Source organism: Dasypus novemcinctus, chromosome 5 (assembly GCF_030445035.2).
Source record: "Dasypus novemcinctus isolate mDasNov1 chromosome 5, mDasNov1.1.hap2, whole genome shotgun sequence".
Lineage (NCBI taxonomy): Eukaryota > Metazoa > Chordata > Mammalia > Cingulata > Dasypodidae > Dasypus > Dasypus novemcinctus.
Window position 1 is genome coordinate 164,721,566 of NC_080677.1, and position 26,896 is coordinate 164,748,461.

At 38.2% G+C, this 26,896-nt stretch overlaps 1 protein-coding gene across 3 annotated transcripts in view; it reads right to left on the reverse strand.

The window, feature by feature from the left end:
* Nucleotides 1–26,896, reverse strand: part of MALRD1 (MAM and LDL receptor class A domain containing 1) — a 688,615-nt gene that overhangs the window by 176,570 nt on the left and 485,149 nt on the right. For 2 of the 3 annotated variants that reach the window (XM_058297888.1, XM_058297889.1), the window contains exons 31-32: nucleotides 21,708–21,836; nucleotides 11,139–11,300 (exon numbers count right to left, since the gene is read on the reverse strand). In XM_058297888.1, coding sequence (XP_058153871.1) covers nucleotides 11,139–11,300; nucleotides 21,708–21,836 — 291 coding nt within the window. The remainder of the gene's footprint in view (nucleotides 1–11,138; nucleotides 11,301–21,707; nucleotides 21,837–26,896) is intronic. The other variant, XM_058297890.1, reaches the window with a different exon arrangement.

Consider the following 26,896-nt stretch of genomic DNA (forward strand, 5'->3'; position numbering starts at 1 on the left):
TCGATGATGATAGAATCAGGCTGCTCTGAAGAGAGCAATCTGTAAAAATACCCTGTCAGGAAGCAAGTCACATGGAGAGCTACAAACCCTTCTGGCAGGCAGGGGGGGATTTTTCTTTATCTGTGGACAACATTGCTGGTAGACAATATTACATGAATAACCAGATTCAAAACTTTTCATGTGGTCTCTAATGAATTTACGTACCCTATAAAAGTTCAGAAAAAGCAAACAAATCCTCCCACTAATGGTCTGTAATTGCTCCATTAAAAGGCAGCGATTGCTCATCCGTGTCTGTTGTTTTGGACAGTGGATGGAAACTTTGTCATCTGTGTGGATTATTATCTTTTCCTCAGCTGAGACTGGAGTACTTTTTTCATGATTAGCAATATTACGCCAGCAGGCTTGCTCTGTAGTTTTCGATGCCATCTTAGGATAAGCCAAGACTGCTGGAGGTGTTATCTAAATTCACAAGCGTTTATCTATCTAGATGTTACTACCTGGAACTTAGGAACAAAAATAGAATCAGCTTATTTCTGCAGTTTCTCAAGGAAGAGAAATATTTATCCTCAGAGATTATCAGGAAAACAAAATGTTTCATTTTTGAGCTATTGATTATAGTGAAACTGTTACAAAATAATTTGAGTTTAGCATTAGACAATTTTATAACTTGCGCTATGTCCAAAAAGTAGAGTACTATGCTGTGACTAAAATTAAATCGTTCATAACATAGATTTGTTCACCCTATATTCTAGAGTTCTAAATGGAGTGAAGACCTATTTTTCTTTGAAAACATGTGGTCCTTTGAAACTATTTCATGAATCCCCAAAAGAGATATTGGTAAACTAATCCATTCCTGAGGGTGTGAGACCTGTTTGACTGGATTATTACATCAGGGAGGTATGACCCAGGTTGAGTCTCCGCCCTCCTACTGGAATGGATATAAATGGAGATGTGGAGAGACACAGGAAAAGGGAGCCGCCATGTTTGATCCTGCCGTGTGAGAGAAAGGGCTCCAGTTTTCCCACACCTGAGCTTCAAGGAGAGAAACCATATGCCTGATAGCTCACAGCTGAACTTGGGAGGAGAGGAGAGCAGCCAAGACAGAGAGGCAAGGCTTAGAGACAAGCACTATGCCTGGTAGCCCACAGCTTGAGGAGGTGGTGGATTCTGGAAGGGAAGGCAAGGCCTTTGGCAGGGATTGGCAGCCATCTTGCTTTGCCACATGGCAGGACGCCAGGATCAACAGTAGCTGACTTTGGTGAAAAAGCACCTCTGATGGTGCCTGGAGGTGGACATTTCACAGTCTTGGATCTGTAAGCCTTTATCCCAACTAAATCCCCTTTATTTTAAGCCAACACATTTCTGGTCCTTTGCATTGGCAGCCCTTTGACAAACTTGAACACAGGGACATGAAGAAAGAATGGCAGAAAGCAGAGCCACAAAGCTTGTTGATGGTTATCTCTCTCAACTTGGATTACTAGAAAATTTTTTTTCTTTTTTCTGCTTATTCATGTTTCAAAATTTGGAGGAAAAGATTTAAGACAATGTAAAAGTAACAAAAATATTGAGGGGAGTGTGGGAGTATGGAAAACACGTTAGGCAGATAAGGCTCAGCTCTCACTAAAACAATGGAGAAAGAGCCAGAGGCTACCTTGGGGACTGCTTTGGGGTGCAGCAAACCAGGATACTGCTTCACAACTCCCAGGAGAGTGAGGGTTAGAGAGACAAAGAACCCCAAACAATTAATCGTGAGTTATTAAACCTCCTGGCTGTGGGAAGAGTCCCCCTCCCCCACCCCAGCTATTAAGTGAGGGTAAAACCCCTGGAGAATTGTATCTAACTGAGGGAGGCAGAAGTCTTCCTCCTGCCAGCTCCTTTGGATGTGTATAGAACAGGAAGGTGCCTGAGTCATCCAGGAGATACTGGACAGGTAGGGAAGCCAGGGGCAAATCGTGGATTGCTTGCTTGGTGGCTGGAAGTGGCACATATACCTGGCCTTCAGGGCAGATAGGCTGGGTGGAGCCCCTGGCCTCTGCTCCAAAGGAAGATTCCCTGCCAGGAAGAGGGTCTGGGAGGGTGGAGAGTGACTTCTTTGCAGTGAGTTTAGCCAGCTGGGACCCCTTGAATATCAGAAAGGACCCCCGACTCAACAGGGAGAGGGGAGAGGATCTCCTTAGGCAGGCCACCATGCCCAGCCCCTAGGTAAAGAGAGGAATTATACTAGAGAGGAGGCAGAAATTGCAGGAAATCTAACCTGCCTGAGGGAAAAGGGTAGGATAGCCTTCTGAAAGACTAACTAACCTGAGGAGGTAGAATAGCTCAGTGGAGGAATTCCTACCTAGTATATATGAGGTCCCTGGTACAGTTCTAGGCTCTTCTTTAAGAAGTGATCCACCAGGTTATCAGGCATCCAGCTGAAACTTAATGAAAGGGAACGTATATTCTCATTGTATTGACTTTTCTTGGACCTCTTATTTTATAAAAAAAAAAAAATGTTCCTTTTAAAAAAATTTCCCTTATTTTACTCACTAAAACCTGGCTCAAAACGTGCAGAGGGCAGGCTGCCAGGTGAGTGATTGATGGACACCAGCAGCCTGAGAAGATCCTTAGGGGTCTAAGACAGAGGCTGTTTTTCCATGTTTCTTTCTTTCTTTCTTTCTTTTTATTTTTTTCTCTTCTGTCTCCTTTTCTTAAATGAGTCCTTGCTGTCTTGTTTCTTGTTTGTTGTGTTTCTCCCACCTTTGTTTCTCTGCTTTTCTTTTTTTCCCTTATTTCTTTGGTTTACTGATTTACCCTACTTATGTTATTTCTTTTCTCTCCTTCATCTTTAGATTTTCCCTTTTCTGTTGTTGTTTTTTCATTCCACCTCTTTTATTTCGTCTTCAATTTTTCTTGTTTTTATTTCTCTCTCTCTCCTTTTTTCTCTGTTTACTTTCCTATTTTTACTTTTTTCTTTTCCTCTTTTCACTTTTTCCCCCTCTTCTCACATTCCAGCATTTTAATTCATTCAATATATTTTTCTCTATTATGTGTATTGTTTCATTGTTTCTATTCCACTTTAAAAAAATCTTATTCCTCTGTGCTTCTTACTCATGTTAATTTTTCAATTTCCTAGGTCTTGTATGGTTCCTCTCATTCTATTCACTATTATTATTACTATTTTTTTTCTTTCCCTATCTTCTTTTCTTTTCTCTGGTCCTAATTTATTTTTTTCAAGGGAACATAGACAACAACAAGGAAATAGAATAAGAGGAATGATATGTCAAAATGAAACCTTACCACACACACAAAAACAACAAAATAAAACCATAGAATGGAGAAGAGAAGCTAATCAACTGAATGAGCCCATCAAAATAAACAAATGCCTAGACACCAACAAAAAACCACCATACTAAGAAAAAGGAAGACATGATCCAGTCTAATGAACAAACTAAAAACCAGGAGGAGATGCAGAACATGGAACAACTACTTAGACATGTCCAAACAAATATCATGAGTCAACTTAATGAAGTGAAGGAAGAGATTAAGGATATTAAGAAGATGCTGGGAGAACACACTGAGGAAATTATCACAATTCAAGAAATCAAAAATACACTGGAAGCATGTAACAGCAGATTTGAACAGGCAGAGGGAAAAATTCATGATGTGGAAAACAGAACATCTGTAATCAAACAGATAGTAGAACAGATAGATAAAATATGATAGAAAAATGCAGCAGGGACTTAGGGATTTGAATGACAATACAAAACACTCAAACATATGCATTATAGTCATTCCAGAGGGAGAAGAGAAGGGAAAGAGGACAGAACAAGGGTTGGAGGAAATAATGGCTGAAAATTTCCCAACCCTACTGAGGGCGATAGACGTACATATTCAGGAAGTGCAGTGCACTCCAAACAGTATAAATCCTTACAGACCTATCCCAAGACATATATTTATCAAATTGTCCAATGCTCCAGACAAAGAGAGAATATAGAAAGCAGCAAGAGAAAAGAAAACCATCACATACAAGAAAGACTCAGTAAGAGTAAGTGCTGATTTCTCCTCTGAAATCATGGAGGAAGGCAGTAGTATGATATGGTTAAGGTGCTAAGAGAAAAAACTTCCAGCCAAGAATTCTCTATCCACCAAAGCTGGCATTCAAAAATGAGGGAGAGCTCAAAATATTCACAGATAAACAGAAATTAAGAGAGTATGTCAATAAGAAACCTGCACTTCAAGAAATTCTAAAGGAAGTTCTGCCAGTTGAAAGGAAAAAAAAAGAGAGGGTTAGAGGAAAGTGTAAGAAGAAATAAAAAGAGAAAATGAGAAATAAAAACAACATCTGGCATACATAAGCCTAAGAAAACATGGCTAATATAAGTAATTCATTGACAGTAAAGACATTGAATGTTAATATATTAAACTCACCAGTCAAGAGACACAGATTGGCAGAATGGATAAGGAAATATTACCTGTCTATATGCTGTCTACAAGAAACTCACCTTAAATACAGGGATGCAAGGGGGCTGAAAGGAATGGATGGAAAACAATTTTACAAGCAAATAATAACCAAAAAAGTATGGGAGTAGCTGTGCTAATATTAGACAAAATAGACTTTAAATGCAAAACTATTGTAAGAGACAAAGAATGACACTGTATGTTAATAAAAGGGATACTCGATCAAGAAGAAAGAGGAATCATGAATATTTATGCATTTAACCAGGGTGCCTCAAAATACATGAGGCAAACACTGGAAAAACTAAGTGGAGGAATAGATGTCCCTACAATTACAGTGGGGGCTTTAATACACCATTATCACCATTAGACAGAACATCTCAACAGAGATCAATGAAGAAACAAAGACTTTGCATAATACATTAGAGGACATGGACCTAATAGACATATACAGAACTTTACACCCAAATACAGTGGTATATACATTCTTCTTGAGTGCACATGGATCATACCCAGGATAGACTACATGCTAGGTCACAGAACAACTCTTCATGAATTCAGAAAGACTGAAATTATACAAAGTAATTTCTCTGTCCATAATGGAATGAAGCTGGAAATCACTAAGAGGCAGAGAACCAGATTAGGCACAAAGATATGGAAGTTAAACAACACACTCTTAGACAAACAGTGGGTGAAGGAAAAAATCTCATTAGAAATCAGTAACTACCTTGAAATGAATGAAAATGACAACATAATGTATCAAAACCTATGGGATGCAGCAAAAGCTGTACCGAGAGGGAAATTCATAGCCATAAAATGCCTATATTATAAAAGAAGAACTAAAATTAAAGACCTAAAAAAGAACAACAAACTAACCCCAAAGAAAGTAGAAAAAAAGAAATAACAAATTTTAGAGCATAACTAAATGAAATTGAAAATAAGAAAGCCCTAGAAAAAAAAAAAAAACAAACCAAAAGCTGGTTCTTTGAGAATATTAATAAAACTGACAAACCTTTAGCTAGACTAACAAAGAGAAAAAGGTGAAAAAAATGCAAATACATGCAATAAGAAACAAAGAAGGGAACATCATCACTGACCCCACGAGATAAAGAGTATCATAAGAGGATACTTTGAAAAATTATATGCCAACAAGATAGATAATTTAGAGAAAATGGACAAATTCCTAGAAATACACAAGCAGCCTACATTGTGAAAAGAGGGAATTGATGAACTTAACAGACCAATCATGAGTAACAAAATAGAATTAGTCATCAAAAACCTCCCAACTAAGTAGAGCCCGGGGCCAGATGGCTTCATCAGTGAATTCTACCAAACATTCCGGAAAGAACTAAGACCAATCCTGCTTAAAATCTTCCCAAAAATAGAAGAGTAGGGAACATTGCCTAACTCATTCTATGATACCAACATCACCCTAATACCAAGGCCATACAAAGACACCCCAAAAAAGGAAAACTATAGACTAATCTCTCTAATGAACCTAGATGCTAAAATCCTTAGCAAAATACTTGCTAATCATATTAAACAACATTTCAAAAAAGTTATTTGTGACCACGAGTGTTTCATCTCTGGTATGCAAGGATGGTTCAACATAGGAAAACCAATCAATGTAATACACCACACACATAAACATACCGAAAGGAAAAAAACACACGTTCATCTCTATAGATGCAGAAAAAGCATTTGACAAAACACAGCAGTCTTTCCTGATTAAAAAAAATACTACAAAAGATAGGAATAGAAGGAAACTTCATCAACATAGTAAAGGATATATATGAAAAACACACAGCTAACATCATATTCAATGATGAAATCCTAAAATATTTCCCTCTAAGATTGGGAACAAGACAAGGATGCTCACTTTCACCACTTTTATTTAACATGTGTTAGAAGTACTTGCTCAAGCACTTAGGCAAGAAAAAGATATAAAAGGCATACATATTGGAAAGGAAGAAGTAAAAATTTCACTATTGGCAGATGACATGATCCTATATGTAGAAAGCCCTAAGAAATCTACAACAAAGCTTCTACAGCTTATAAATGAGTTCAGTAAAGTCACAGGTTATAAGATCAATGTGCTAAAATCAATAGCATTTCTGCACACCAATAATAAGCAATGTGAGGAGGAAATCAAGAAAAAAGTAACATTTACAGTAGCAAGTGAAAGAACCAAATACTTAGGAATAAATTTAATTAAAGATGTAAATGATGTATCTGCAGAAAACTATACAACACTGTTAAAGGAAATCAAAGAAGACTTAAAATAAATGGAAGAATATTCCCTATTTATGGATAGGAAGACTAAACATCATTAAGATGTCTATCAAACCCAAATTGATTTACAGATTTAATATAATCCCAATAAAAATCACCACAGTATTTTTTACTGAACTCAGAAAACTAACTATGAAATTTATTTGGAAGGGCAAGAGTCCTCAAATAGCCACAGACATATTGAAAAAATAAAATGAAATCAGAGGAATCACGCTACCTTTTAAAACATACTACAAAGCTATGTTGGTCAAAACTGCATGGTGTTGGCACAAGGATAGGCATACTGACCAATGGAACCAAATTGAGAGTTCTGATATAGATCTTAGCATACACAGTCATCTGATATTTGACAAGACCACCAAGCCCACTCAACTGGGAGAGAATGGCCTCTTCAACAAATGGTACTTGGAGAACTGGATATCCATATCCAAAAGAATGAGAGAGGAACACCATCTCACACCTTATACAAAAATTAACTCAAGATGGATCAAAGATCTAATTATAAGAGCCAAGACCATAAAGCTCCTAGAAGATAATGTAGGGAAGCATCTACAGTACCTTGTATTAGGAAATGGTTTCATGAACTTCATACCCAAAGCATGAATAATGAACTGAAAAATAGATAAAAGGGACCTCCTCAAAAATAAAACCTTTTGCACTGCAAAAGAGTGTCCAGAAAGTGAAAAGGCAGCCTACTCAATGGGAGAAAATATTTGGTAACCATATATCTGATAGGGACCTAATATCCAGCACATATAAAGAAATTCTACATTTTGAAAATAAAAAGACAACCCATTTAAAAACTGGGCAAGTGATTTTAGTAGACATTTCTCCAAAGAAGAAATACAAATGGCTGAAAGTACATGAAAATATGCTTAACATCACTAGCTATTAGGGAAATGTAAATCAAAATTACAATGAGATATCATCTTACACCCATTAGACTGGTGGCTATTAAAAAATAGGACTACAAGCGTTGGAAAGGATGTGGAGAATTGGGAACCCTCATCCACTGCTGGTGGGAATGTAGAATGGTACAGACACTGTGGAGAACAGTTTGGTGGTTCCTCAGAAGCTAACTATAGAACTGCCGTATAATCCAGCAATTTAACTGCTGAGTATATATACAGAAGAACTGAAAGCAAGGACATGAAAAAATATAGCACACCAATGTTCACAGTTGCATTATTCACTATTGCCAAAAGTTGAAATCAACCCAAATGCCCTTCAACAGATGGATGGAAAAACAAATTTTATATATATATATATATATATATAATGGAATATTACTCAGCTGTAAAAAGGAACACAGTATTAACACATGGGATAATATGGATGAACCTTGAAGACCTTTTGTTGAGTGAAGCAAATCAGGTACTGAAGGACAAATCAACATGACCTCAATGATATTAATTAAGCAAATTGAGCAGACTCACAGAGCTAGTGTGTAAGATAGGTTTACAAGAAATAGAAAGGGAGAAGAAGGTTGTGAATAAATGTGCATACGGGCAAAATCTATGATAAGGTGGAAGTATGTAGTTGTACAGTGGAGGGGCATGACAGTGGTGTAATGATACTCTTGGTTTGAGCAGTGCTGGTTTGTCAGGGGGTGGGATGAGGAGGGTGGGTTGGACTGTCCATAGAACAGGGGAGGGGAGGGTTGGGGGAGGAGACAGGTGAAAACTGAGGATTGGCAGGTGAATGGTTGAAACTACAATGTTGCATGTTCTTTGGGCAATATGGCAAGTGAGGGATGCTGGTTTGGGGTATTGGATGTGGGGAGCATTCAGGACAGGGTACACCTGGGGCAGCTTCTAGGGACTGTGTGAGTGTTCATCTTGCCATAGTGTGTTGTATCAGTGGGTGGAGACCCACGTAAGTGGGAAGGAGTTGGACTCCCATCTATATTCTCAAATAGAGGGGCAGAAGTCTCTCAAGAGTATATGCAGTGCCTAATAGAGAAGGATAGATCAGTGTGTCAAGCCCTCAGTGTTGTTGCAAGTTTCTATGAATCTTGTCCTTCAAGGAATGAAGCCTGGCAGTTACCATGGATCCCAAGAGGAGGGAGAGGGAGGAATCAAATAGATGGAACAGGGGGCATTTGGGGGCTATGGAAGTGTTCTACCTGATCTTGCTGTGAAGTGTATGGTCTAAAATATAAAACATAATATAAACCTTTGACCATGGTCGGTAGCTTTGTTTCAGTATTTGTACATCATTTGTAACAAATGTACCATCCACATATAAAATCCTATTAATAGAGAAAGGGGGGAAAGGGAGAGGATGTTGGGTATATAGGAGTTCCCTGTATTCAATATTTGACTTTTCTGTAACCTAAAACTTCTTGGAGGACAAAGTGAAAAAAAGTAAGACATTGGGGCAATAAATGGAAGAATAAATATCACTGTACATATAGGACAATAGATCCTACAGTGATGAAAGGCAAACTGTAAAAAAAAATGACATTTTTTCATTATTTTTATTATCCCAAATTTTTATTTTTAAATTTAAAAAATTATTCCTTATTTTCATAACTATCATTATTATTGCATTTTCTTATGAATTGTATTTGGCTATTTTATTGGCTTCATTTTTGAAGACATTTTGGATCACAGAAGGGTTAAAACTATCAGGAGAGGATCACAGGTTCTGAGCAAGAGACAACCCTGGGTGTAGCAGTTTGATATGGTTATGAATTCCAAAAATAGATATTGGATTATATTTGTAAACTGGTCTGTATTTGGGCATGATAAATTATGATTAAGGCTTTAATTGGGCCATGTCAGTAGGGCGTTGAGTCCTCATCCCTTGGTGGGTGGGTACTCACAGATAAAAGGCAAGGCAAAGGACAGAGTTGAAGGTTTTTGATGCTGGAAGTTTTTGATGTTGGAGTTTGATGCTGAAGTCTTAAACTGAGCCCTGGGAAGTAAGCACACAGAGGAAAGAAGCAAGTCCCAGGAAGAAAGGAACCCTGATAGGGAGGAACCCAGGAAGCCTGAACCCTGGCAGATGTCAGCAGCCATCTTGCTCCAACATGTGGAAATAGACTTTGGTGATGGAAGTGACTTATGCTTACGGCCTGGTATCTGTAAGCTCCTACCCCAAATAAATAACCTTTATGAAAGCCAACAGAGTTCTTGTATTTTGCACCAGCACTCTTTTGGCTGACTAAAACACTAGAGGAGGAATATCTGGCATTTTCTAAAGTCATAAATGCTTGTCATGACTGAGGAGGGGGTGCCACTTGCATCTAGTGGGTAGAGGGGTGAAGCTAAACATCCTACGCACACAAGACACCCCACAACCTTGAGTTAACAGCCCAAATGTCACCAGAATCCAGGTTGAGCCCCCAGCAGGGCCCCCCCGGGACCCCTGGCACTGGTGTTCCCTCTCCCCTTGGTATCCACATGGTCCCGCCCTCACCCCCTGTGAGGCTTTGCTCAGATGGCACCTTCCCTTGAGGCCCGTTGTGACTAGTCCATGTAAACTGCAAACCCCCTCCAAGGCGCAGGCCTACCCATTGGCCTTCCTAGTCCTACTTATCCTGCTCCAGCTTTTATTTTCCATCTTTTAATGTTCCACACGATTTATTTAGTCATTTATTAATTATCCTTTTCCTCCTTTGAGAACATTTGGTCTGTTTTATTCACCGAGTTGTCCCCAGGGCATGGACCAGTGTCTGATACTGAATAAATGAATAAATGAATGGACAGGGGAGCAAATAAAGTGTCATACGAATGATGGGCAGTCACTTAATTTCTCATCTTTATGACTACAAACAATGCTGGAATAAATATCCTTATGTACATCTTTATGAGCAGGTCCTTTTATCTCTATGCGGCCATAACATTTTCCAAAATGGATGATTTTCACAGCCATGTACATGTATCCTTCAGGAGTTCACCCGACCCCATATCTCAGTCAGCTCCAGGTGGCTTTTTAAAATCTTTGACACTCTTCATGAGGCGGGATGTGGAACTTGTCAAGTCTTAGCTGGTCCCTCTCACTTCCCCACCACTTACTTTCTACAACTCTGCTCCTGCACTTCACTGCGGCTAGAATGAAATTCACCACCAGCTCGTCCCCACTGAGGCAGCAGGAGAACTTGGCCAAGTGTGTGCCTTTGCCTGCTGCATACATGGGCCAAAATGCCCGCTCTGCCCCACTCCCACGCCCCTCTCCACCGTGGCTGAGGACTTGAAGCCTGCCTTTGGTGTAGAGGAAACACAACATGTAAGCTTTCAAGCTGTCCGTTCTGGGTTTCCTCTTTGGAGCAGTTCTTGGGTTTATTCACTAATTCATAAGTTAGCTGTCATTTCAGAAAGCCCCTTGACCTATGCCCCTCCTCTCACATGCACTCCAGGGTTAAAGCAGTTTTCGGGAGTGCATGGCTGGCCTCGGACGTTTACCTGGCGTGTGATCAGAGTCTGGACTCCCCACCGCGGCGGTGGTTCTGCTGCCAATGGCCCAATCCAAGTCACCTTGAGGGTCTTGAGTGAGCCCGCAGGCTGTGGTCCAGGGTCCAGAGGTTGTTTCAAAGTTACAGCTTCCTGGTGTACTTGTATACTGGCCTAAGGAATCAGAAAAAGTGAATGGCATCTCTGAAAATGTGTATCACACTTGATATTACCTGAAACCCACGATGACTTAGAGTTACTATCTGTGCATTCTAATTCTCTAGTAATAAATCTGCAGAACCGAAGCATGTGCACCCATTCACAATGTACCATAGCAATTGTTTTGGTAAAGGGTCTAGAAGCAGTGTGTGTATATTGTCATTTATTTTATAAATAGTTATATAAGTATAAATTTATAAAGTAGTTATATAGATTGTTTTGTGGATGATAAACTTAAAAGTATCTACACATTTAGCAATGAATGTGAAATTAAGATAATACAGGTAATTCAGTTAGAATGAATCAGCAGTGTGTGTTGCCTACACGTTCATTTTGATCCCTCCATTCACTCTGTTTGAAAAGCACAGATCATTTTGGGGCAATGGTATCTGCTACAGGAAAGGCACCTGTGGGAGAAGAGTATCTGCTCAAGGCACAAACCCACGGGGCGTACCATCCCTGTTGTAGCACACAGCATTTCAGAGCTAGTGGCTAAATGACAAAAGGAGATCCCTTCTGAAAGACTTGATGATAACTCATTAAAATCAAAATTACTCACAATGAGAAAACTTAATAGATTATAACAGTGTCTACTGCCAGGTCATCTGTGAAAACTGCCCTCATGACACTCTGATCCCTGTATTTTCATTTTCCTTTAAAGTAGTTTTCCTTTATCTTTTCCATTTTTTTTTTTACAGAGCAGTTATTATTGGGCTCTCACTGTAAAAACTAACTCTGTTGTATAGACAGAATGAATTACTGGGTGATTAAATCAGTATGATTCAACACAGGTTGTCTTTGACTTTTCCTTTCTTTTCAGAAAGATGAACTTTATGCTATTTTTAACACTTCTTCTCCAGATGGTTTATCCTGCATAACATTCACATGGAAACATAAAACTAATGTTGGTCTATAGTAACTTAATCAGAAAAAAATGTGTTAAATGGATGCTGAAAATATAGCAATTTTTTTATATTTTTATGGAAATTTTCTGGATCCTTAAGAGCATTTTCATAAAATATCAGCATTTCATTTCTCAAGCATGATTGCATCTTTTTCCCTGAAAACTAGAGTAATTTTTAATTATGTATACCCGTTTCATTCACCCTACATGACTTATAGCCCATTGTTTTATATGACTATGTATGGGTTCTGCAAGTCTTTATTTAAATGCTTGCCATGGCAGTATTATATGATATAGAATATGTTTATATTATAACATACGACATGAATAAAAATGGGAAATTCAGTCCTCCAACTGTTTGGCCAACACAGCTGCAAACACCAGGAATTTCCCATGTACATATGAGATGGCCATGATAAGCAAATCTTTAGATGTTATATACAGATTCTTCCCTACTCTATGTATCACTGATTCTATGATCCAGTTTCTGCAATAACTGTTCTACAAAATTTCCCATTCTCTGTGAATACTGTTAGCCATCCTATGCTTTTCTTTAGCATATGACTTTTACTTTGACCCAAATATGATGGTTAAGTCCATGTGTCAACTTGGCCAGCTTATGGTGTACTGTGGTTTTGTCAAGAAAGCACTGGCCTGATGGTTACTGTGAAGGAGTAATGTAGACGGATTGGGCACCTACAGTCAGTTGATTGCATCTATGGCTGATTGAATAGATAATAAACAAAGGAGATTGGCTTCAACAATGAGGGGAGTTGTCTCATCCATCAGTTGGATGGCTTAAAGCCAGAACTGAATCTTTCAGGAGTCAGAAAGAAGGATTTCTGTCTCTCTTTCAGCCAACTTGCTTCTCCTGGTAAATTCAACCTCACCTTCATTGGAGTTTCCAGCTTGTTGCCTGCTCTACGGAATTTGGACTTGCCAATCCCCACATTCACATGACCCAATCCCTATAATAAATCTCTTAATATTTACACACACATACACATATAGCCTGTTGGTTCTGTTTCTCTGGTGATCTCTTACTAAGACATCATACAAGCAAGGGAAATTCCCTTCTCCCCACCTCAAAATATAGCACTTTCTCATTTCTATTTTGTAAGGCTAGTCTCTGTTTATAATCTCAACCCCTTATCAAAACTCTGTTTCTGAGTATTTGAAGACATACTTTCCTTCAGTTACCAGACCCTTTTACCCTTTTGTGACAGTCTGAGATTATTTATGAATACCAAAAAGAGAAAGATTATATTTGTAAACTAATCTATTCCTCTGGGTGAGATACTCTTTGATTGCATTAAATTCAGTTGAGGAAACTTTGATTAGATTACCTGTCAAGATTGCTTTAGGGCTTTTGATTCAACTACATCATCAACTACCCTTGCTGGGTCTGATATAAATGGGCACTCACTCAGACATGCAGAAAGAGAGCTCTGTCATTTTTGATCCTGCCATGTGACAGAAAGGGTAATGCTCCAATGGCTGAGGAGCCAAGGAGAGATGAGCGATTTTGCCTGATAGCTTACAGCTGAAATTGGGAAGAAAGCAGGACAGCTGAGACTGACATAGGAAGCCCTAAAAGACAAGTCCTATGCCAGCCTACAGCTGAAATCAGGAATGAGTGCATCGGCTGAGCCTGAGAGAGGGCGCCCAGAGGGGAAGGCTGAAACCTCATGGTTCACAGAGATCTGTGGCCATCTTGCTTCACCACATGGCAACACACTGAGATCAACAGCAGCTGACTTTGTGAGAAAGCTTCTCTGCTGATGCCTTGATATGGCCTTGGAACTGTAAGATTATATCCCCCAATAAATCCCAAATATAAAAGCCAACAGATTTCTGCTACTTTACATTGGCACCCCTTTGGCAGACTAATACAATCCTCAATCTCATGTTATCCATGTTTTTCCTTCTTTATATGTTTGCAGACCTACTCAAGTTGACCCACAAGAAAAATCTCATAAATTTCTCTCTATATATTCTCACTTCTCCTTTCCCAAGATCTTTAAGGAACTGTGCCATCAAATGGCCTACAAGGATACAGCCATAATGAGGCACAGTGTTTATCTTCAAACGCTTGCTGAATTTCCACTTGGGTATGCAACTCCTCACCTAAAACTCAGCAAGCCTAGAAGAAACTCATCTTCACCTCATCAAATGGGTTCTACTCTGAAATTCTCAATTTAATAGTATGAATCGTTTCTCTCTTTTAAAAGACTCAGACCTTCAGAGTTATCATTGATTCTACATTCTTCATTTCCATATCCAATCTTCCACCAACACTTGTAGATTGCTCCTTGAGAATTTGTTTACTTCTGTTTCCTCCTTTGAAATTCCATAGACATCATCTTGGTTCAAGCCCATGGTTTATTTTATTTAAGTCTTCATCCTCTCAACCTTTCAAACTCAAATCACATTAATCATATGTAGGAAACTCTTCTTTCCTGAAAATATTCAGTTTTTCAGGAAGTGTCACTTCCTTCCTGAAAAGATTCAGTTTTTCACACTGAAAAATACTCTCCAAAATCCCTAATGTTGAATATAATAACTTCTCATTTGAAGCAAACTATTTTTTAGGTTAAAATCTGCCAAATCATAAAAATTGCCTCTATTCCAAACAAATCTTTCAGAAAATTAGCTCTTAAATGTAGCATGCTCTTTTCAGACTTTCTACTTAGGATTACTCCTCTCTCTTTATGAACATTTTTCTGCCATCCATAGTTTGTTGCTGACTTGCTAAGGACAGAGGAGTACTTTTATCTGAGTGTTTATCTGTTTTCAGATGAAATAGGCCCTTCCCAACCCCAGTGGCAGTTTGTAGTTCATATAGCTAATTGTGATGTAGTGCTTTCTCTTCCTTTGCTTTCTTTATTTTAGGCATCGTCTTAAGATGCAATTCCAGAAAATAAGACAGAGAAAATAACTTCATGGAAAAGTTTGTCTTGTTCTTTAAAAGAAACAAAAAAGAAGAAAATAACTTTTCTCACTCACAGCATATCATTGAAAAGATATGTTTCTTGGGATTGAAGAAGCTTTCTTGAGATTCTAGGGGGAACTGGCCTCATATCAAGTTAGTTATCTGAAGATAACAGAGCATCAAAATGGAAAGAGTACATATGTTTCTGTGCTTTTGGTGAAAATGCACTACTGAATTCACCAATTCTAGAAGTGCCATGCATCTCAGCTTCTTGCTCTTTGAAATAATATATTTTCCTATGGTCTGTATCAGTTGGGAATTAATTTGGTTCCAAGCAATTGAAAATCCAATCATCAGAAGCTTAAACAAAATATAATTATCTACCAATAAACAAGAAGTTGGTGTCTTAGTTTGTCAATGTTGCTCTCACAAATACCCTAGACTGGTTGGCTTAAAAACAGGAATTTATTGTCTCGTGGTTGGGGGAACACAAGTCCAAAGTCAAGGCATCTCCCAGTCATGTGGTATCCTGGTGGTGGCTTGTTGGCCACCACCTCTTTCACATGCTGGGCTGTCTCCTTCTCTCCCCTTTTGTCTCCTGCAGTTCTACTTCTGTGTCCAAATTTCCTCCCTTTATATGACTCCAGTCATATTGGGTTAAGTCCACCTGATTCTGTTTGCTCCCATTTTAACTAATAGAATCTTCAATGACTCTGTTTACAAATGAGTTCATACCCACAGGACCAGGGCTTAGAACTTTGACATGTCTTGTGAGGAGCATGATTAGTCCCCAACATTTTGGAAGTAGGCTGTTTAGAAATGGCACCATATTTCAACTGTGCCATCAGTGAAATCCATACTTTCCATCTTTCCTTTCTGCCATTTTGTCACCCTCATGGTCATAGACTCATGGTAGCAAGACAGCTGCTGTACTTCTTGGTATTGTATCTGAATTTAAGCCATGGGAAAAAAGAAGTGGAAACAATTAAAGAGCTAGTCTTCTGCCTTTTCTTTCTATAAGAGACTCATCTCCAAATTTTGATGTATCTCTCACTGTCCAGAATCATGTTTGAGAGCCTTTGGTGGATACAAGGAATACTGAAGAAGGTGATATGTGTAGCTGGTCATAAGATATAAATAAAATCAAAGTTTTGTTTGTAAGGAACAAAAAGGAATGGATTCCCATGGAGTTGAAACTGGTGGATGCTGGGCTTTCTGATAAAAGTATCCTAACTAATACATTCCCCTTTCTCCATTCTAGCCAGTGAATCATCTCATCCTTGAATGACCAACTCAAGTCCCATCTACCCCTTTAGAGACCACATCAACTTCAGGGCTTTGTTGTTACAGTTGTTGTTTTTAGCACTTAACAGCAATTAGAGTTGTTATCACTCATTTGGGAAATCCATGGCTTCTTTATTTTGTATAGGTGTCATAATTGTTGTTAACACTGAATGACTATAATCATTTTCCTGTGATTATGTATTACTTCTGAACTGCATTATGTTCACCCAAGTCGTTCAATATATGTAAGTGGTTCAGTACACATCTATAGAATGATGGATGATGAGAAAAAGACTTTGTAGTATTTCTTGATGAAGGAATATAGATTGGCATTTAAAAAATGACAGTTACTTTAGAAAATATATTTTTCAAATTTTGATCTTTGTCAAGATCCCCTGAGTGGATTCAACAGGTTATTAATACTCTTAAATAATTGACTTTTCTCCAGTGATATACTATTAATCCATATAATTAAATGCACACAATATAAGTGTAAATATAAAAATGCACTCATATTTTTAAGAGACATCTTGATAATTGTTTTTAACTTCTCACATGCAAATATTCACCTTATTTTGCCATACCATAGCACATAGTACAAGATGTTAAATTGTTTATCCTCAAGTGAATAATATTAATTGCTAAATGGGTTCTTGGAAAGCTGTCCTGAGAAGGATCTCTAAGAATTTTGGTGCAGTGGAGACATACCATGGCTAGATACAGATGCCTGCCACTGTTGTAAGAGGCAGGAGAGGAACTCCTCAACCACCCATGGACACCCCTGGCCAGTATTCAGTTAATATATGCTTTAGGTGATAATTTCCTTCCATGAAGGAAGAGAGCACATCTTCTGACTTCACTATTTCCATTTAAAAAAGAATTTCTTGTCTATTATTAGCCATGTCTTTTTGCAACATGAGGGGTAGATCCAGGAAGAAATCTATATCCTCATCATAGACTACAGTAATAACTTAGGCAAGAGAGATGGCTGTGTTTCTTTTCTGATAAATGCTGAAGACATGCATAAGTGAGAAATTCATTATGAATAGACAAACTTAAAAAGGACATACAAAATAATAAATTGGAAGAAAGCTAATATTATTAGTCTTAAACCACCGGACAAATATGTTCTTTACATTGCTTTACTTATTTTTCACTGCCCTATACGATTGCTGTGATCATATCTGCCACAGATTAAGAAAATGAGTCTGAGAGTGAAAATAATTTCCCAGCAACTGAGAACAAAGTTAATATAAATACTACAATTTAGCAACCCCTAAGACTAAATCTTTCCATACAGTTTTTGAAGGATCATTTTGAAAAAATTGTAACTATGCCATTATTCACAGATTATCTGACTCTAGGAATCCAATGCCACCAATGCATCTAGAAGACTGTCAATATAAAATATTGATGAGTCAATTTCCAGAAATAATAAGTCACCTGCATGTCTATGTGTGCTGTGCAGCAGTCTATCTTGTTGTGAACAAAGTTTAAGAAGTTTTGAGAAAAATAACTATTTCTTTTGTCAGCAGATTGCTTTTGTCTTAAAAATTCAAATATTTCTTGCAGTCATCTATCAAAGTTGAGAGCAAAACTAATCAGATATGAGTATGTAATTGACTTCAGTTTTGGAAAATCATAACTGCCTCTGTGTGTTTTCACATTAATATCTCAAAGAGCTATGAGAAAAATTAAAAGTCCTACAAGGCAGACAGAGAAAAAATGAGTGATGCTAAAAAAAAAAAAAAAAGAGCCGCATTTACACTGAAAAACCAAAGAACCTGGTAAGTCTTCCTTATGTTCTGTGTACCAATATGTGTATTGCATGTACATATGTGCACACACTTGTTTATTCTCATCTGTACTCTCCAAATATACACCATGATTTCCTTATTATTGCTAACACTCATTACACTTTAATATAAGCCAGGTTTTTTATTGAACAACTTTTTAAAAGAAAGGAACATTATATTTTAATGTTTGATGTTTCCCCCCTCAGTAGTTTTTCTATACTAGAAAATGAGGTTTTGAAGTCTAAAAAGATATCTTGTTCATCTGTATATTCCCAATGGTTGTTCTTTATGTGTACTAGACTAGGAATGAAAAGAAGAATATGATATTTACATACATTTTTCAATGTATGTACATCTTTAAATGCACATATATATTTCATTTCTGTGCATCTTTCCTATAGATGGTGCAATGGAAAAGAAAGGGCAAAGAGTTTGGCATTATAGACCACATTTCCAGGTACTGTGTGCTGTCTGAGCTGTCTAATCTTCTTGATGGTCAGTGGTATGGCTTGAATCACGACCCCACGAAGACATGTTTGCATATAAGTTCTGCCTTCCATCAGAACACAATTTTGCCAAGTTGCAATAAGACAGTTTTTGATACTGAGAGTGGGGTGCTTTTATAACTACCTAGAAATGTGAAAGTGGCTTGAAATTGAGTAATAGGTAGAGCATATTTAGGATATTAGAATTAACCAAGGAGAATTGCAAGCTAAGTGTGGAAAATACGGTCTGGTTTCTCCTTGCTGCTCATACATGGGAGAGGAAAGAGGTAAATGGAGGAAAGAACTGTTAAGGAAAAGAGAACGAGCACTTGATGATTTGGAAAATCCTCAGCCTACCCAGATAGTTTGCTCTGAGGCTAGGACCAGACTCCATAACAGGAGCCTCCCTGTGTTCCCAGGAGGTTATTCTCCAGGGAACAGGGCTGTGTGTGGCTACACAGACATTTACTAAAGAGCATAGGCCTGTGATTCATGACTCCAAGCAACCATCTCAGAAGAAGTCGGGACTGGAGATGAAATTGTCCATGAACAAGCTGCAGAAGATACATTTGCCTGATAGTTCAGAACCTCTTAATTGCATCAAAGGCCAATTAGCGTTTTGAGGACTTTGTATCAGCAAAAACACCGCCAGCCTGAAATGAAGGGGACAGAGATGGAAAGAAATGAAGAAATAATGACTTCAATGGCAGAACTACTGAAGCAGAGATTTAGGCTTAAGAGAGCTTCTTGGACCAAAAGAGCGGGTGCCCCGAGTCAGGTATGGAGAATTGGACCCGTACCCATATTTTACAAAGGTGAGGTCTGTACCCTGGTTTGTGCTTGGAGAGGGTGGGGCTGCCACTCCAGCAGGACTGGAGGACCAAGCATCAAACTACAGGTGACTCTCAGGCCTTGACATCTCATAGAAATTTCCCTGCTGCACTTCAGAATTGCTTGGGAGATGTGACTCTTGCATTCCTTCTGATTTTTCCCTTTTGGGAATGGGAATGTCTATCCTATGCCTGCACCACCATTTTATTTTGAAATTAGATGACTTGTTCTCTACTTTCACAGGTCCCCAGAGAGAGAGGAAATTTACCCCAGGTTGGATCATGCCTATAACTGACTGAGATGAGATCTGGGACTTCGACTTATCACTGAAATGGCTTAAGGTTTTGGGGAGGTTGGGATGGGGTAACTGTATTTTGCAAGTGGGAGGAACATGTCTTTTGGGGTCCAGAGTGCAGATTGTAATGGATTGAATTATGTCCTCTACGAAGACATGTTCAAGTCCTAAGTCCCACCCCATGATGTGACACCTTTTGTAAACAGGATCTTGGAAGATGTTATTAGTTAAGGTGAGGCCAAACCTAATCAGGATGGGCCTTAATCAGGTGGGACTGAAGGCCTTGTAAGCAGAGGCCATTTGGACACAGTAGAAGCAGGCAGATGAGGTTGGAGAGAGATGGCCATGGGACAGGGGCAGAGACAGAGACATGGGTTGCCAGCAAATCACCACCAGGACACTTCAGGGAAAGCACAATCCTTCCTGCCCATCACTTCATCTTGTACTTCTGGCCTCCAGAACAGTGAGACATAGATTCCTATCGCTGAAGCCAACAGGCTGTGGAAATGGCAGCCCTGCAGAACTTAGACAGCTTTTGGATGAAGGCCTGCCCTGATTAAACTTGGCCTCACCTAAACCAAGAACATTTTCAAATCCTGCTTACACATGGTTCACATCCCCAGGACTGGGGTTGAGAGGGGCGAGGGGCAAGAGTCAGTCCACACAATTCCTTTCTTCTCCTTGGATCAGGATTGAACTTTGCCATTTGGTTGACCATCAGACCCTGATGTTCTGACTTCTGAGGCTAAGTCATGAGACCACTGGCTCTTCCTCCTGGGCTCTGGTAGAACCCAGCCCCACCTAGGACGTCTAAATACCTGTGACGACCACGCGATGGAAAGCCCAAGGCACAGGGATGTCCTGAGGATGAGCCGTCATGTCAACTGAGCTGGGGAGCACAGAGCTCAGTGGGCCACTGTGGAGGGAGGGAGTCATCTGCAGAGTGATCCTCCCGTGCCCTCCATGCTGGCCAAGCCATGAGGATCAGAGACAAACTGCCTCACAGAGTCCTCCCTGAGTGACCCCCGAAATGTAAGCCAAGTAAAACTGTCGTCTGAGGCCACTAATTTTTGGGATATTTGTTATGCAGCAAATGATAATTGTAACCAGTAGTTTGCATGGTATCAAAACTTCTTATGAATGCTTATCAGTAAGATTGATGAAAAAGAAAATTCCTTAGATTTAAATATGTATTCATATTTGTAAACTGCACACTTGTTTTGACATGACTTTAAAATTTTTTGAATTAAAGTTTGAACAAAAATTAACATGGCCAGGGAGCTGGTGTAGCTCAAGGTTGAGCACCTGCTTCCTACGTACGAATTCCTGGGTTCAATCCCTGCTACCTCCTTAAAAAAAATCAATATGGCCTATCTAGTCCTCTTTTATCTGTGCAATGGAATTGATAAAATTATTCATTAGCTAGCATTTCTCCAAAATGTTCATTTTTAGCCTCTTTTATAAAATTAACCATTTTTCAAGTTTGAGCGAAAAAAGAAATGAACACCAGTGAATGAAGCTAGACTGCTAGTTTAGTTTCTGGCAACTTTAATTTTGACTCCACAGACAGTTCTGCACAATTATAGGTTGGGGATTTTTGGGTAATGTGACTTGCTACTGATTTTCTACCATTGTCAGTATGGAGGAATAAAGGGTGACAGGACTGCCATTTGGATATCAGGAGAGAAAAGTTGTGAAAAATGTTTGGGCTGTTCTGTATCTACTGTAGAGCATGTTTTTCTCGGTCATTTGACTCCATCAATGCTAATATATTCTACAAATAACACTAAAAGCCGTGCAGGACAGGCTGCGTGAGAGCAGACCAGCACGCTTACCGCAGAGAGCCTCATCCGAGCTGTCGGCACAGTCTGCTTTGTAGTCACAAACAAGGTGGGACGCGATACACTGCTTGTTGTGGCACAAAAAGTCCGTGTCCTCTGGGCAAATCTCAGACGTCTCTCCCACTGGGGAAAAACAACAAAAGTGGTTTCGTCAATATTTTCATTAAATCGGATGAACTCCTTTTAATTGTTCTCCAGATTCCACACTGTTCAATAAATTCGTGATTTAATAGTTGTCCAAGGCAGACTTCTAGACAACCCCTTCTCTCTTTGTCCCACCTCCAATTGTTCAGCAAATTATACAGATTTTACTTTCTAAATATCTTGTATATTTGTGTGTGCTCATAATTCCTCTAAGACTATCCTCATTGTTACATAAATCCACACTGCTAACCAGAGCATGATGGTCCTCTTTGGTTGGTACCAGCTTAGGTTTCCACTGGGTCTCTTAAGCCCTTGCAGTCATCTCTATCTTAGGCCTGGGGTGTCCCAACTCGCCCCTTGTCCTTCACCTCTCTATGCACTCGTGAATGCCACCCCCTTCCCCTGAAATGACCTTCTCCCTCCCCCTGTGGTCTGCTCTCCACACCAAGTCTCAAGGAAACAACTTCTCCCTCTCCCTTTGCCTTGCCTTTCTCTTTGTCATCCTGGTCCTGGCTTGGATACTCCCTGCTTTATTCCCCAAAGAACCTTTTCATTCCTATCTCAGGATGCTAACCACTGCACCTAAGAGCTATTCACATGTCTGTCTCTCCCTCCAGACTCCACGCTCCTGAGAAACGGGAGCGTGTGCAGTGTTTCCTAGGGCCTAACAGTACCTAACACAGAGTCGGTGCTCAATAAATGTTGCTTATAATAATCGAAAGCATAGTCATTTCATCTAAAAGAACTCTTGGAAAAATGAATTGACATGGAATGTTCAAGTAATTCATGTATTTACAAATCATTTTCACTGATATGAAGGCAAATGACAATAATGACCCAGCTTCTAAGTGACTTTCATTAAAGATCTAAAAATATTTTTATCAACATCAACAAATTAAATAAAGCTCAATCATCACTCTGTTACATAGATTCCCATAGGTTCAGAGTTAATACGCCTGATGTTGGGGTGATTTATGCAAGGTTAGGCAGTATTTCTATGAATGACAAGAGGAAAATTCCATAGACTTGATAGTTCACACATTTCTATAGTTTCTAGATCATAACATAATAAAAGAGCTAAAAATTTTCAATTTCCAGAAATAATTTACAGTAAGTTAGTCTAAATGTGAATAATGAAGAGAGGATGTCTAAAACAACAGTAAGAATTCCAACCATATGCATCAAGAAGATGAAAAATTAAGGCTCTTATTCATGCAGTGATTTAGGAACTTTGCCACATAATTTTAATTAACACCAGCGAGAATTTATACTTAACCCAGAGAAGTATGCAGACATACGCAGTACTATGCATTTGAGACCATTTTATTTTTCTATAACGTAGTATACAAAGTCATATTAATACTCCACAGGGCAAATGTGTTTTGATTTCAACCTAAATCGTTGGTTCCTTACTTCTTTTAGATAGGACTAAAATAGATCACAGCATTAAATGAGACTTATTTTCCTTAGCAGTAGAATACCAAAGATGCATAGAAAAATCAAGCCAATGCTTTGAAATGCAGTAAACAGAATAATGACTAGATTTTACATGGTACATTAGGTGCACCAAGAAAGAAAGAACTAAAAAGAATCATCAATTCTAAGAGAAGAAGATCTGCCTTAAGATAAGAATATAATCAGTCATAGAGTCAGTCTTTCACTAACCTGATAAAATGGAAAGGTATGTTAGTTTATTCAGAAACTGCCATACACTATTTCCTCATTCAGTCCAAATCATAAAAGCAATAACTGTTATCATGATTAATAATATATGGAGCAATAGATAATCTCATATATGGGTGTTGATATGTGTTGATGATAGAAGAATGGAAATAACACTGGTGCTCATGAGGGAGAGTTGAAGGCACTCTGACTAGCAGAATGTGTCGTATGAAAAAGACTAGGTTAAATATTTATTTTAGATAGTAATAAAGGTTGGCAAACAGAGACCTAGAGACTAGAACCAAAGAATGTTAAACTGACAGATCCTAGAAAAGAAGAAAGGTCCAGGAAAACAATATGGCCTCAAGACATGCATCTTTAATTCAGTGAAAACTTGAGGCATATATAAGACTGATCCACTGTGGATTCAAACAAACCATCACCGTATTGAAAATGACAACTGAAAACTGGCTTTATTCGACTTTGAAACAGAATTTACAGAAAAGAAGCCGTAGGCCACATAAAGATCACTACCTGGATTAGTACACTTTTGTACCCAGGGCTCATCACGAGCTAGATGAAGTCATTCCATAGATTACATCTGCAGGCAAACGTGTGCTTCAAGATCTTCTCCAAGAGCTGATATTCTATATGCTCTGATATTTCAGACTGGAAATTTCATGTGGACACATATTTACAACCACTTTAGTTTCTCATGAAGAACATATTAAACACATGAGGTAAATAACAGCCGTGCTGGGCATGTTTCCTACTTTGAAGACAGTGCCATTTAGTGGGTGAATCAACACATTCACTTTTGGAGTTGATGAAAAGGAGACTAAGTTTACAGGCTGCTGTCCACATTTGGAAGATAAGTGAAATTCTCAACAGAGTAGAACTTCCCAAAGAAATATGGTGGGTCAGGAAACATGTCTCAAAGACTCCTAAACAAATGAGCATTTAGATACACAGAAATCATAGAGAAAGTTTTACTAGAAAAAAGATTCTCATTAGCAAAGACTCGAGATGTTCACAGGTCCCCAGTGGTAACTGACGATGCTTAAGCAGGCATGCTGTTCCACCAGGTATTGAGAATTTAGTTCTTTTGATTCTTTTTTCTTCTTCTTCTTCATTTTCTTTTAAATGTTACATTCAAAAAATATGAGGTCCCCATATACCCCCCAACCCACCCACCCCAACCCTCCCACATCAATAACCTCTTCCATCACTGCAGCACATTCACTGCACCTGGTGAATACATTCTGGAGCACTGCTGCACCACATGGACAGTGGTCAACATTGTAGTCCCCCCAGTGGGCCACGGCAGGACACACAACGTCCAGCATCCGTCCAGGCTGACCTTTGATGTGTGATAGGGGAATGGGAACCTCTGAGTTAAAAAAATTTTTTTTTCATTTATAGAAAATGTAGGGGTCAAAACAAACAAAAAAATAGCATTATGAATCCCTCCTCTATGTATAAGCTCTTTTGACATTTTTTAAAATTTCCTTTTCTAAATATAAAATTTTGTGACTTTTCACATACTTATAATTAATTTCCCACATTTATTTCTGCTATTGATTTCTAATTTTATTCCATGGTTGTCAGAAACATACATTGTATGAGTTCAATCATTTTAAATTTACTGAGGTTTGTTCATGGCCTAGCACATGGTCTTTCCTGAGTATGTTCCACGTTCACCTGAGAAGAATGATGTATCCTGCTATGGGTGGGTGGAGGGTTCTACAGATGTCTACTAGGTCTAGTTGGATTACGGTGTTGTTCAAGTCCCCTATTTCATGTTTGATCATTTTCCTAGTTGTCATATCCATTATTGATAAAGGGAAACAATTTTTAAACCATTGTGAAATTGTCTTTATTTCCCTTTTATTTTGCCAGTAAATTTTGCCTCATGTATTTTAGGGCATTGTTGTTAGATGCAGAGATGTTTATAAGTCTTATATCTTACTGATGGACTGAACTTTCTATAATTTAAAAATGCCCTGATTATCTCTAATAACTTTTTTTGTTTTAAAGTCTATTTTTTTGGATATTGATATAACCTCTGTAGCTCTCTTACGGTTGTGTGATATATTTTTATTCCTTCTATTTTCCATCTATTTGTATCTTTGAATCTAAATTATATCTTCTGTAGACAGCACATAGTTGGATCCTTTTTGTAAAAATCTAATCTGCCTTTTGATTGTTCAATCCATTCACATTTAATGCTATAATTGATATATTTGTTTTTACATAGGCCATTTTCCCTTTACATCATTTTGTTCTTTGGTTCCTCCTTTACTACTTTATTTCACAATAAGTAAATATTTTATAGAGGAGCATTTTAATTCTTTTAATGTTTTTTCACCATACTTTATTGAACTTCTTACATGTGATTTTTCTTGGGGTTTACTGATACATATTAACTTCTTAGAATCTGTGTCAGATTTATAGCAATTTAGTTCCAGGAAGATATAGAAACATTGATTTCATGTAGTGCTGTTCTATCTTCATCTTTTTTGAGCTACTATTATTATAAATGCTGTATCTACATATGATACAATTCCATCAAAATATTGCTAGAATGACAGTTTCATATAATTTTATATCTTTTAAAGAAAGTCACATAAGAAAGGAGTATATATTTACAGATTTTATGTTAACCTTCTTGTATACCATTTCTGGTTATCTTCATTTGTCCCTGTGGATTCACATTGCCCTCTGATTTTTCTTCCTTTCTCCGATACAGCTTTGCTGATGTACACTTCCTTTATGCTCTTACTGTCAAATACATTTCCATAAATTATAGCCACAACAATGAATTTACATACATATTGCTCCATACAACTGCTTTTTATTCAATTAAGAGAAGCAAGGAAAAGAAATGGTGTTTGTACTACCTTTTATAATTCCCTATTTACCTTTACCAGTGTTCTTTGGATGCCAAGTCTGAGCAGGTCCAAATCACTATCAGGATCAGCCTGATGAACTCCCTTGCATATTTCTATTAACGTGGGTCTACGAGCAGTTCTCTCCATTTTCATTTATCTGGGAATATCTTTACTTCATCTTCATTTTTTCATAGATAACAGATTTTATTTTTTAGAAAGTTTTAGATTTACAAAAATCTAAAGCTATAGTACAGAGTTCCCCTATACCTCACACCAGTTTCCACTACCATTTATATCTTATATTATTATGGTAAATTTGTTACAATTAATGAAATAATATTGATACATTATTATTAAGTAAGTAATAATTCAGACTTCCTTAGTTTTTACTTAATGACCCTTTTCTTTTCTGGGAGCCCATCCAGGACACCACATTGTATTTAGTTGTCATGTCTCCTTAAGTTCTACTTGACTGTGACAGTTTTG